This window comes from Carlito syrichta, unplaced genomic scaffold (assembly GCF_000164805.1).
Source record: "Carlito syrichta isolate Samal-C Ts95f unplaced genomic scaffold, Tarsius_syrichta-2.0.1 Scaffold309294, whole genome shotgun sequence".
NCBI lineage: Eukaryota > Metazoa > Chordata > Mammalia > Primates > Tarsiidae > Carlito > Carlito syrichta.
This window is the reverse complement of record NW_007253390.1, coordinates 1,173,047-1,186,235: the sequence shown is the minus strand read 5'-3', so window position 1 is coordinate 1,186,235 and position 13,189 is coordinate 1,173,047. Positions and strand designations below refer to the sequence as shown.

At 50.1% G+C, this 13,189-nt stretch overlaps 1 protein-coding gene across 1 annotated transcript in view; it reads left to right on the top strand.

Moving 5' to 3' along the window:
* CSRP1 (cysteine and glycine rich protein 1) overlaps window positions 1–13,189 on the top strand; it is a 24,647-nt gene that overhangs the window by 6,158 nt on the left and 5,300 nt on the right. The window contains exons 2-4 of the mRNA XM_008067120.2: window positions 4,768–4,880; window positions 9,769–9,937; window positions 11,202–11,331. Coding sequence (XP_008065311.2) covers window positions 4,768–4,880; window positions 9,769–9,937; window positions 11,202–11,331 — 412 coding nt within the window. The remainder of the gene's footprint in view (window positions 1–4,767; window positions 4,881–9,768; window positions 9,938–11,201; window positions 11,332–13,189) is intronic.

Genomic DNA, 13,189 nt, shown 5'->3' with positions numbered 1-13,189 from the left:
TGCTGGGCTCCAGAGATCCTTCCACCTCAGCCTTCCAAGTAGCCGGAACTACAGGCGCATGTTACCACACCTGGCTAATTTTTTATTTATTGTAGACATGAGGTCTCGCCAAGTTGCCCAGGCTGGTCTCGAACCCATGGGCTCAGGCAATCCACTCGCCTGGGCCTCTCAAAGTGCTAGGATTACGGCTGAACCACTGAGCCCGACCAAGTCTCGTCGTCAGAGGCAAGACAGCCTGTGTGACTCCGTATGACAGAACACATTTTCTCCAGAAGCTTCCCAAGCAGAGCTCCTCTCACATCTCACTGGCCAGAAACGGTTTCTGCCTATTCCAGAACTAGTCAATGGCAGGGCAATGGAATCACCACGGTTGGCTTAGGTGACTCAGGCTCTGTCCCTAGACCTGGAGACGGGACACTTTCCCTGTGTCACTCGGTGATCTCAATAAAATCGAGATTCTGTAGTAATGAAAAGGGGGAACTGGTTGATGGCTAGGCAGACAAGAATACACACTTCTGCTCTTGTCAGAGTGTCCTGACGTGGTATGTTTTTGCAGCCCAGAGTCCTTGTTCAGCAAGGACAGCTCACCCCTGGAGTCCTCAGGACTGGAGGGGCTGAAAGAACAGTGGTGCATCAGAGGCTAGGGATGAGGACTGGCCTTGGGGCCTGGGAGCTCAGGCCCCAAAGGTTATCTGAGAAGGGCAGAGAGGACATGTGTAGTTAGAGAAATCTTACCTGCTGAGTGTCAGTGATGGGCATGAGCCTGAGGGATTGTGGCAGGACTGGAACCTGGGAAGGGAAAACTGGGCGTATGCAGTGGGCGTGGTCTATCTAGATTTCCCAAGAGAGAACGGTGGGCCCCAGCCTCAGTCTCCACCTCGGCACAGCCTTCCGTGGCTCTGTGCACAGGCACTGCCTGAGTGCTTCCTAAGTACCAGGCCTGGGCTAGGTACTCTAGGGGCTGAACACAGCAGTTAAGTCACCAACTCTGATATCACGTAAGGTAGAATAACAGGGCACAGAGGTGGAAGTACGTGAGGACTGTGCTGTGGAGAATCTTGAGTGCCAAGGTGAAGGGTTTGGTTATTCTTAGGCAATGGGGTGTCATTGATGGTTCTTAAGTAAGGGGATGCTCCATGACAGAGATCTGGCAGCTGTGTGAAGGATGGAATGAGTTTCCAGAAGCAGCCTAGCTGTCAGGGTTGTCCCTCTGGGGATGCATCCGGCCGTAAAGTGACTGGCTTAAGCAGTGAAGTGAGTTTGTTGATTTGTTTAACTGGAGAATTCAGACAAGTTGAACTTTAGGTTTGGCTTAACTCGGTGGCTTTATAATGTCATTGCATACTCAATTGCTTTTGTCTCTCAGCTCTGTTTCCCGGTTATCAGCTTGATGTTTGGACTGCTTGTCTCCCCTTATGACAGTGACCTCAGAGCCCATTGACAGTGACTCCTCTCTCCTAGGGGGAGACTGAGTGGATTCTGGAGGTGTGTGAGGGGGCACAGGGGATCACAGAGTGGTACGCTCTGTGGAAGGGCGAAGAATTCATCATCAGTTTATGGCATTAGATATAGGTGACTGGCTCACGCCTGTAATCCCAGCACTTTGGGAGGTAAAGATGAGAGGATTGCCTGAGCCTATAGTTCAAGACCAGCTTGGGCAACATAGCAAGACCTCATGTCTACAATAAATCAAGTTAGCTGGGCATGGTGGCGCGCGCCTGTAGTTCCAGCAACTTGGAAGGCTGAGGTAGAAGGATCACCTGAGCCCAGGTCGAGGCTGCAGTGGCTGTGAGCGTACTGCTGCACTCCAACTGGGGCTACAGAGTAAGACTCCAACTAAAAAAAAAAAAAAAAGATCCTTAGTGATGGAGAAGATGGTCATGGTACGACAAGCAACAATGGAACATTCAGAAAAAGATGTACAAGTTTGAGAAAAAAGAGACTGCGTTCAGATCGTTCATGTTGAAATGGAGGTGCCCATGCATGTCAGGAGGAAACACCTGACACTAGATATATGAGCTTGGACTCAGAGGAGAGCTCAGGGCCAGAGAGAGATACATGGAAGTTCTTGGCATGGAGGTGGCAGTAGGTAGGGTGGGAACACAGGACACTGGGGAGAAAGAGGGACCAGAAGGAACTCCAGCTTTAAAAATATGGGCATGAAAATGTGATTCTCTCTGTTTCAACAAAACCTTGCTGAAGACTCCAGTTATCTCAGTGATAGGTGAGAGTAACTGGTAGTGAGTCAGCATCACCAGTGCTACCTCCCCACCTATGTCCCATTAGTCAGCCTGCACACATTTATCAAGCACCTCTGCTAGGTCCCAGGCTTTGTAGAGATACACCTATGCGGAGAACATGGTCCCAGAAGCCGTGGCTTTCAATATTAGGGCATCTCCACTCATTCTCGACTATTCACTGAACACCTGTATGCCAAGGATTATGCAAGAAATGGGGACAAGATGGTGAACACAGCCTGGGCTCTCTTGAGCTGAGGCTGAGCCACCATCAGATGGGAGGCTTTCCAGTGGAGACTGTGTCTCCCTCTGTCCTTGACATTGATTCTCTGGTTGCCAGCACAAGCCCTGTTACCAGGAGGGTGGGCTGTTTTTATTTTCAACATTTCCATGACACGGGTTCAGTGGGCTTTTTTCCTTTGACTCCTTGCCCTCTGGAGACAACAAACCCTTAGCTGGTGGGGGTGGCAGGCATTCATGGGTTGAGAGCCAACCCCTGGCCCTTTATTTCCCAGCATTCTGTGTCCTTCTTTTTTTTTTTTTTTTTGAGTTGGAGTTTCACTCTGTCGCCCAGACTGGAGTGCAGCGGCCGCTCCCGGCCACCGCAGCCTCGACCTGCCGGGCTCTGGCTGGGCTCCAGGGATCCTTCCGCCTCAAGATCGCCTCAGCCTTCCGAGTAGCCGGAACTACAGGCGCGCGCTACCACGCCCGGCTGATTTTTTGATTTATTGTAGAGATGAGGTCTCGCTGCCCAGGCGGGTCTCGAACCCGTGGGCTCAGGCAATCCACTCACCTCAGCCTCCCAAAGGTGCGGGATTACAGGCTCTGTGTCCTTCTTTATCACCATGTCCTGGGAATCTGTCTTACACCCACAGTCGGTGGTACCTTGTATAGCACCCATTCCGTAATGAACTTCTGTCAAAAGAGCTAAAAGGGTCTTCTTCCTTCAGTCCTACATCTGTTGAGTGATTGAAATAGAAGAAGAGAAGCAGGCCCCATCTATCCTTCAAACTCCTGTAGCATTTACCTTCTGTGCTGCTCTGTGCCAATCCGCACTGAGGCACTGACGTAAGGTATTGTCCAGATGTCTGCATATTGTGTTTGTGCCAGGCACTGTGCTGTGCCTTTGACATAACATATCTCATTTAATCACCACAAATACTCTATGAAGTGGCTTATATTTTTATCCCCATTTAACAGATGCAGAAATCAAGGTTTGGAAAGACTGACTGTTCTGGCCAAGGTCACATAGCCAGGGAGTAGCAGGCTTAAGATTGGGCCAAACCTGTTGGAGTCAGGAGCCCAGTTCTGAACGCATATAGCATCTCAAGGTTGGTCCCGACCACCTGCTTTGGACTCATCTGGGGTGCCTGTGCCTCCTTCTCCAAGGTTCTGATTCATCAGGTCTGGCATGGTGCTACTAATCTGGTTTTGCAAAAGCCCTCCCCTGATTTTGATGTACTCTAAACTTGAGAACTGTGCCTCCTCTGCCTGCCTCCTGGCTTTTTTTCTTAATTCTTTTTTTTGGTGACCCATAACTCACAAAAGTGTATATAAAACCTAAATGTGTAGTTCAAAGAATAACCATAAAGTCAGACCCATGTGACACCCACTCAAGTTAAGAAACAGAACATTGCTAGTTAGTGCCTTAGCAGCCTCCCTGGTGACTCTATCCACTCATGGTCCCTTCTCTTTTTTTTTTTTTTTTGAGTAGGCGTCTCACTCTGTCACCCAGACTGGAGTACAGCGGCCGCTCCCGGCCACTGCAGCCTCGACCTGCTGGGCTCCGGCGATCCTTCCGCCTCAGCCTTCCGAGTAGCCAGAACTACAGGCGCACGCTACCATGCCCGGCTGGTTTTTGATTTATTGTAGAGATGAGGTCTCACCAAGTTGCCCAGGCGGTTCTCGAACCCACGGGCTCAGGCAATCCACTCACCTCAGCCTCCCAAGGCGCGGGATTACAGGCTGAGTCACCGAGCCCGGCTCCTTCTCTTTCTTAGAAGTAACTCCTAGTTGTTTGTGACCACCATTCCCTTGCTTTTCTGTAATGATTTTTTCAACTTTGTGTTCATTCCTTGACAGTATGAGTCTTGTCCATTTGTGAACTTCACGCAGATAGACATGTGCCTTACCAGCTCTAGTCTGTCTGCTTCTTTTCCTCTGCATTCTTGCGAGATTCATCCATGTTGTTGCACGTAGGGATGGGGGGGTCATTTTTACTGCTACTGCAACCTCCTTTAGAAAGCCTTGTCTTACGCTGATTTGTATCCTTTAGAGTGCCTAGCACAGGGCTGAAAATGCAGCAGCTGCTCAGTAAAGACCTGTTGATTAGATCGGGGAGGAAACCCCCAAGCAGCAAGGTAAGGATGTTGTTGAGAACAAGCGTGAAGGGACTCTCCCTGGTGGCCCCCATGAGCAGTCTGCCTTCATCTTTCTCTCCTGAGTCTCTGCCTGTTGCTTTTCTGGCACGGGCACTCTGAAATGTTTCCATCTCCCTGTAAAGTTAATCCCCATCTGTGTCTCTTTTCAGAATGCCGAACTGGGGAGGAGGCAAGAAATGTGGGGTATGCCAGAAGACGGTTTACTTTGCCGAAGAGGTTCAGTGCGAAGGCAACAGCTTCCATAAATCCTGCTTCCTGTGCAGTGAGTGTACCCTGGGCCCTGTTCCTGTTGCCATGGACACTGAGATGGGCCTGCCCCCACAGGCTGGACCTGTCAACACCCCAGGGAACTGGTCCCATGGGATGTAAACAGCTTGACATTTGGCTGATGCACAGCTGGGGAGGGAAACACTTAAGGGCCTCTTTGTTCCGTTCAGAAGCTGCTTTCTAAGGGATGAACTGGCCAGAGCTGGTGGGGGTGGCAGGCGTTCAGGGGTTGAGAGCCAAGCTGTAAAGACTTGGTTAGGAAAACTTTCCACTCAGCTCTCTCTCCCTTTTCTCCCTGCCATAATCCCATCGCTTCAGAGGAAGACACAGTTAGCCTACAGTTTTACTAGCCTTGGGACCCAAATAACCCCTCGTTAAAAGGCAACTGAGGGTGAAGCTGAGACTAGAAGAAGAGCAGGGTTCCTCCTTCCTCACCGCTTTTTGGCTAGCTCGTGTACCTCTCTCACTTCCTATTCCTACTCAGCCTGGGATGAGAGGAAGGAGCACAGAGTTTCATACCTACTCCTAAGACTCCAAAGCAAGATTTGCTCCAGTCAAAAGTCTGGATGCGTATGAAACCAGGCAAAAGACACTAAGCAGGTAGACTCAGTGTTCCTAACGCCATGATGCTGCCCTGGCTGGTACCTGGGCCAGGTGATGTCTCCAGGGAGTGGCAACTTGGAGAAACCTCTCCTCGATTCCTAAATGATCTGGTTAGTTGTGATCAGAGTAGAAGACCTGGGTTAGAAGAAGAGGCAACTTCAGTAAGATGCATATTCCTTGAGGGCAGGCAAGGCGTGGAAGGGAATAGAATGTCTTAGTTAACCTCCAGGTTTCAAAGTCAGTCTGATCAGGATTTGAATCTAAATCCAGTTTTTATCATCTGTCTGATGCTAAGCAAGTTACTTATTTTCTCAGAGAAACTCAACTCAGAGAGTTGAGTTTTCTCAGTATTACAGTGGAGGTAATGCTTACCTCATGGGGTTGCTGTGAGAATTAAAGTGAAAGGAGCTTGTAAAATAAATAAACACTTAAAGCAATTGTGAGTGTTCCATAAATCTTATACACACACACACACACACACACACACACACACACACACAGAACTGAGGGATCTATAGCAAGAGAGTGCGATGCAAAGAAAACCTCACAGGGAGCTGAAGTCCCAGCTGATCTGGGAGGTCCAGGAAATGGGGTCCTGTCCATCCCACATCACTTGAAGCCAAGTCAAGAGACCTAAGGTTCCTTGGCGACCAGGTGATTTGTGTTCCAGAGAAGGATTCAGATGGGCCAAGGGCCACCTGTTCACTGGATGTTCACCACATCTCTACCAGCCTGAACCCATCCAGCACAGAGCAGCAGGGGCCCCACACCCTTCCCAGCCAGGTCTGGAGTGACAGCCCCAGGGCTGCATGTGAAGAATGGAGAGTTAACAAGGTTTGGTGGAGCTTTGTTGGCTTCCAGACTGCAATGGAGGCCAGAAACAACAGCGTCTTGTTATCAGCAGTTCATTATACTTAGTAATTTTCAAGCCGTTTATTTTTTCAGAGGGAATAAAAGAGGGTTTTGCACTCACTGGGAAGAGAGTTGAAGACCTCACTGCTGGGGTCCTAAGGGTTCCTCTCTTTGCCCTCAGACATTGCTTAATCACTGACTAAAAGAGGCCAGCTGTGGCTGAGTGCGCCTGCCTGCAGACCTGCATGTGGAGGAGTAGTCATAGTTCAGGGAAGTCAGGAATGCAGGGGGTGGCATGGGAAGGAAGGAGCAGGACCTAGGGCAGGGTGTGAGGGGGTGCTGAGGACTAGAAACAGTTGCAGTAAGTCAGACTGGGGAGCAGGGCTGAGGGTCATGTTATGCAACTGATAGTCATAGGGGACCGTCTCAGGTTTCTCTGAGGTCTCAAGGCCAGTGCATTCCTGAGCTCTAAGTGAGCCCCTCAGCACCAGAGCACTTTCCCCAGCAGTCTGAGGCATCGCCAAACTTGTTTATCCTAATGCCTGGAACAGCACCTGGCATGTAGTGAGTTATTTTTTTGCTGAAGTGGGTGCTAAGTGTTCAGCTTGAATTCTGGGTAACCCACAGAATCAAAGGACTTTCCCTCCAGAGGAAAGGAGGGGCCAACAGGATCTGGGCCTGGGAGACAGTCAGGGCCATCTCCCTCATTGGCTGGGCCTGGGTGGGTCTCCGAAAGAAGATCTTCTGACCATATGGGTTCTTGGCTTTGAATTCTTCTACTCAGCAGGCCCACCTACCTTCCCTTTCCAGAGGGTGTGCATGGGCAGGAAGAAGACAGCATGATGTGATATGGACTTGGCCTTTGCCCTGGGAGCAGGGATAGAGAGGGCCTGTAGTATGTGGTCATGCTCTCTGTAGGGGCTGCCAGTTCCCATTAGCAGGCTGGTAGGAGAGCTCAGTTCTGTGGCGGGGAACCTGTCCTGAGGCCATATGCCCACCTCTGAGCTGTGACCAGCTTCCTCCTGGGGCAGATTGGGTTTGAGCAGCCAGCCCCGTGGGAAAGAAGAGCTAGTCTGTCCTGTCCCTGTGGTGGAGGCTGATGGAATGGGCCTAGCAGGTTTGCCCCGGGCTGTTCTGTAGAATCCCAGAGCACAGGGAAAGCTCACAGAAGCCTTGCTTGCCCTCAGACACCATTGTCTCCTCCCCACAGACTAAGGTTGACTGTCAGTTCTCACCTTCCTGGCCCTGCATGCTTGGCCTACTCTAGAGGAACCAAGAGTGGGCAGAAATCAACCAGGCTTGGAAGTCAGTGGTGGGTTCTGACCTGGCCCTGCTTCTGGCTGATTATGTGATCTTGAACTTCTTTGTGGGCTTCAGTTTTCACTTCAGAGGCAGAGAGAATTACTCTCCATTTCTGAGTGGGGCGAAGGGACTTTGACCTCTCCTCTAGGGCTGCCTCTTCTCTGCATTTCCAGATAGCATCACAAGGTCCCACCAGATCAGGTGGCCTCCCAACAGATGGACTAACGAATCCGATCTTATCATGACTTGGTAGAAATTTATCCAGGCCTTCCTTCAAAATTCCCCGAATTAGTCTTTGATGGACCTTACCGGTCGCCTAAGAGTCTTTGACTACACCACCTGGATGGAGGTAGGAGGCAGACATCCACCGTGGGCAGGACTCGAGCCTCTGGGAGAAAAAAGGGCCAAGGCAGAGCAGAAGGGAGCAGGGAGGTCTTGGCAAGGTAGACATCTGGAGGATGTCAACTTGTAGGCTCTGATGTCTCCTTTGGGCTGAGTTCCTAGGTCTTCCACAGGAGAAATCAATCAAAAGAGACCTCTGTTCCATCTTATCTCTGCTTTCTGCCTCTGCTCTGGTCTTGGAATTTCCAGTTCTATTTGGGTCTAACAGAGAAACAACCTCAGGCCAATTCCTGACTTCCCACCCTAGAAGGGAATGTTGGCGTCCTGAGCTTGGTGTTCCCTCTCCCTCCTTCCCAGAGCCAAACCCCAGGGGAAGTGGTGGGAAATTCCATATTAGGGTGACCCAGAGACTTGGAATGAAAAGGAGATCTCCAGGGCAGGACAGGATGGTCCTTATTTAGTCTGAAGTCTCCAACCTGGGGCTCAGGGTGAGCGAGGAGCTGGCGGAGGGCTGGACCCTTTGAAGGCAAGAGGATGGCATTTGCAGGGAGCTGAGTGCCTTCCTTGAGGGAGATAAGAGGCATGGTTTCCCCCTCGGATTCTATCCACATGGCATGTTTGAGGCTGCAGTCCAGATGAGTACACTGAATGCCAATATTTAAGAAATTTTATTGAACCAAATTAGGATTACAGGACAAGGAAAGAGTTTGAAGTAGAGAGGAATATTTGGGGGTTAGAAGCAATAACCTCTTGAGGTTGGTGCCTGTCACTCACCCTCCCTTGTCTCCCAGTGGTATTAACTTCATATAATACTAATAAGAGTAGCTGACATTTATTATGCACCTATTGTGTGCAGAGTATTGTACTAAGTACTTCACATGTAAGATGTCATTTGATTCTCACAACCACCTCTGGGGCATACATTATCATCTGCATTTACAAATGAGGACAGGGAGACTGGAAAGGCAAAATAGCTTGCACATAACTGGAAAGGAAGAGAGCTGGGGTTTAATTCTCAGCAGTCTGACTTGACAGGAATCCCAGGCTCTGAACTGTTTTATACTGGGCTCCCCTCTGAGATTAACAGGAAGCTACGTGAGGCCCACAGGCTTCCTAGCTGGATCCCATTCCAATCTCTTTTACCCCAGGAATCGGGAAATTCGTTTCAGTGTGTGACCTCACTTCTTCCTGTGACAAAGTGATTTCTGAGATTAGAAACTTCAAATCCTGTTGTAATTAGCATGACCTGCATCTCATTTCAAAGCTTGCCATGTTGGGCACTTAATAAATTTTAAGCTTTTTTGTTCTTCTGGGTGTATCACTTCCTCTTCCTTTTCCCTCTTAGCTCCCCCCAGCACGCACAGACAGTCTCTTTTGGACTCCATTGTTGGAGGCCTTTCTTTTTTCTTTTCTCCTATTGGGACACATGGTCTCCGTTGAGGGGAGAGTGGAGATCCTCAGCAAGTGTCCTGTGGCTTAGGGTCAGCCTAGGCTGTTGCCTCTGAACCTGGGGTGTCCTGCAGCCTGAGGAGGTACAAGGGTGCAGACGGAAGAGGGAAATGCACACAGATTCCTGGAAGATGTGGCCTGCCAGCATTTCTAGAGTCGGGCATGCGGATCCAGTCCCTCTGTCCTCCAGCCCATTGGCCACCCCATTTGCCTCAATTTCTAGGCTGCTCCCGAATGATCAGGATATTATGTGTGCAAAGTGCTCAGAGAGCTTCAGCTTTAGGGGACTTGCAGTTCACCCCAGCTTCAACTCATTATCCCACCTTCGTCCACAGTGGTTTGCAAGAAGAATCTGGACAGCACAACTGTGGCCGTGCATGGTGAGGAGATCTACTGCAAGTCCTGCTACGGCAAGAAGTATGGGCCCAAAGGCTACGGCTATGGGCAGGGCGCAGGCACGCTGAGCACTGACAAAGGGGAGTCTCTGGGCATCAAACATGAGGAGTGAGTACCAATCCTCTCCCACCCCTTGCTCTCTCTCTGCCCTTCTTGTCCCCTGTATTGGACACATTTCCAACCACTTTTGTATAAGCAGTGGAAAACTCAGAAAGCCATGTATTAAAAAGGTAGTCATAGAGCACCCGCTATGTGTCAGCCTTCTGGGGAAGCTGGGGATTCAGTAGAGAATAAAACAGGCCATGTCGAGCATGGTGGCTCATGCCTGTAATCCCGTAACTTTGGGAGACTGAGGCAGAGGATTGCTTGAATCCAGGTGTTTGAAACCAGCCTGGGCTACATAGCCAGACTTTGTTTCTACTCCCCCCAAAATTGACCATTTGTGGTGGTGCACGCCTATAGTCCCAGCTACTCAGGAGGCTAAGACGAAAGGATCACCTGAGCCCAGGAGGTCGAGACTGTGATGAGCTATGATTGTGCCACTGTACTCCAACCTGGGTGACACAGTGAGACCCCGACTCATTCAGTCAATCAATTAATAAAAAATAATAAACAAACAAACCGGCCAGGCCAGTGGATGCATGGAGTGTGCATCTTATATTTGTATAAAGGTCAGTGCTGGGAGGGACCCCAAAAGTACTTAGTCAAATTTCCTCTTTTTATAGATGAGAAAATCCAGCCCAGTCTCAAGGACTTGCCTGGGGTCCCACGGCTAGTGAGTGTCTGAGCTAAACCAGGGCTCAGGGCAGCACCACTGCCATATCAGCCTTGCTCTCAGCCTGCCACCTCTCACCTCTGCCGAGGGCAAGTCATTGGGAAATGCTGCAGGGTATCATTGGGTGTCCCCGCCCTCATCCCACAGCACTCCCCTGGCTTCTGATCTGCTGGTAAACGGTGGCTGTTGGCAGTCAGCCTGGCCGGCTCCTCGGCCCTGGAGGATGAGCAGAAATGACAGATGAGTTACCAATTTCAGCCAAGGTCTTTGCCCCAGTGGGAATGATTTGTCAGCAGATTTCTCCTGGAAAGAATCTGATAATAGACCAACTGCAGGAATGAGGGGCAGAGGAGGGCAATTCTTAGCAAATGAGGTGTTAAGCAATTCTGGGGTTTTAACTGGGTAATTGAGGGAAGTATGATGTTTCAATGAAAATACTGTGGTGCTGAGCCTTGGTTTGTCCATCTGTAAAATGGGAGCTGATCCTAGAGGCCCTAGCCTTTGTGACTGTGGTAGAGAAACCTGCCCCCTCATAGTGCCAGCCCAACCCATATTTCTCAGTGTAAGTCATGTCACTGGGCTTTCTTCCCCATGCAGGGCCCCGGGCCACAGGCCCACCACCAACCCCAATGCATCCAAATTTGCCCAGAAGATTGGTGGCTCCGAGCGCTGCCCGCGATGCAGCCAGGCAGTCTATGCTGCAGAGAAGGTGATTGGTGCTGGGAAGGTAAGGCTGCTGCTGGGCATGACGGGGAGAGGGAGGGAGACACCTTCCTGAAATGTGGTTCCAGAACTGTCCAAATGGTGACCCTAGCTTTACTCAGGGCAGCCTGAGCACTGGGCTTTTACCCCTTCCCTTCTAGAGAAGGAGTAACCTTTTATCCCTGTGGGTTGCTTGTCCCTGTGCCTTCCAGTGTGAGCCACTCACAACCCTCGTGAACAGCCCATCATCAATGCATTGCCTGTGGGCAATTCGTGGGGAGTTGCAAAGGTCGATCTATATCTCTAGGGTTGAGGACCACAGAGTCTAAGAGTGCATGAATGGGTTTCAGGGGGCCTCTACGACCTTCCTAAAATTATATGCAAAGTTTGTGAGAACAAGTCTCTTTCTGGGAAGAAGATAGCTTTTATCAGATTTTCAAAAGAATTTGTGATCTCCAATAATGGAACTACCCAAAATGTACATTTTGTTTCATGGAATGTGGACTCCCAGGGACCTATTCATATACCCCAGGACAGAGATTTTCAAAGTTCTTGGGAGGATTTTTCAAACTGTTTATAATTGCCATGCATGAACTTCCCCATAATATTCTCACAGTAACCCCCCCATCACCAATGCACAGTGAGAATCACCATAACGAGCCAACCGTTCCAAATTGAGCTAATCACATCTCCAATAGGCTGCAGTGGAGAAGAGGCAGGAGACTCCTGCCCAGGGGGTTGCAGTGTTAGACTGCAGTCAGAAAATCATAGAGGAGATATCTTCAAGTTGTAAGGCCAGAGAGGATTTCTGGATCATGACATGGGACCCAGGGTGGAGGAATGACTTGGCAAAGATCATATAATAAGTATGGAACGGCTAGGCCCAGAGCCCACCTTCAGCTCTTCTGGATTTGGGTGTTGGCTTTTTTTTTTTTTTGAGTTGGAGTCTCACTCTGTCGCCCAGACTGGAGTGCAGTGGCCGCTCCCGGTCACTGCAGCCTCGACCTGCTGGGCTCCGGCGATCCTTCTGCCTCAGCCTTCCAAGTAGCTGGAACTACAGGCGCGCGCTACCACGCCCAGCTAATTTTTTTTTTTTTTGATTTATTGTAGAGATGAGGTCTCGCCAAGCTGCCCAGGCGGGTCTCGAACCCGCAGGCTCAGGCAATCCACTCACCTCAGCCTCCCAAGGCGCGGGATTACAGACTGAACCACTGAGCCCAGCTGGGTGTTGGCTTTTAAGTTTGTTTGTTTGTTTTTTACTTTGAGGAATGGGATCAGGGGGAATGGGATGGGGAACTGTTAGGTCTCCAAAAATGTTTTGTCTGTGGGCCTGTGTGCTGAGCCAGTGCCGTGGACAAGATGCAAAGAATTGCACAGCAAATAGATGGGAAAATATAGTTTATTTAGAAAGTAGATTAGAGAGAGAGAGAGAGAGAGAGAGAGAGAGAGAAGATTCACCTCCCCATAGTAGGGGAGGGGGCCAAAGCCTAGGGAAGCAAAAGCATGGCCATGGCTGCTTGAGGTTGAATGCTTTTTAAATCTATCCTTTGGGGGGGCAGGTCGTGAAGGTGATTGGGTGATAGTCTGTCTTAAGTCATCATGAAGGGGCGGGCAGATGGGTGGGTTAGTCACATAACTGTTGCCATGGTGATGGGGTCTGTGTGTGTCATGTAGGGCACAAAGGGCTGCTTTATGTGATGGAGTCTGTCTGTGTTACATAGGTCATGAAGGGCAGCTTAAAATAGATTAGGTTGGCTGGGCTTGGTGGTTCATCCTGTAATCTCAGCACTTTGGGAGGCCGAGGCAAGTGAATTGCCTGAGCCCGCGTATTGTAGAGACGAGGTCTCGCCAAGTTGCCCAGGTGGGTCTCAAACCCGCGGACT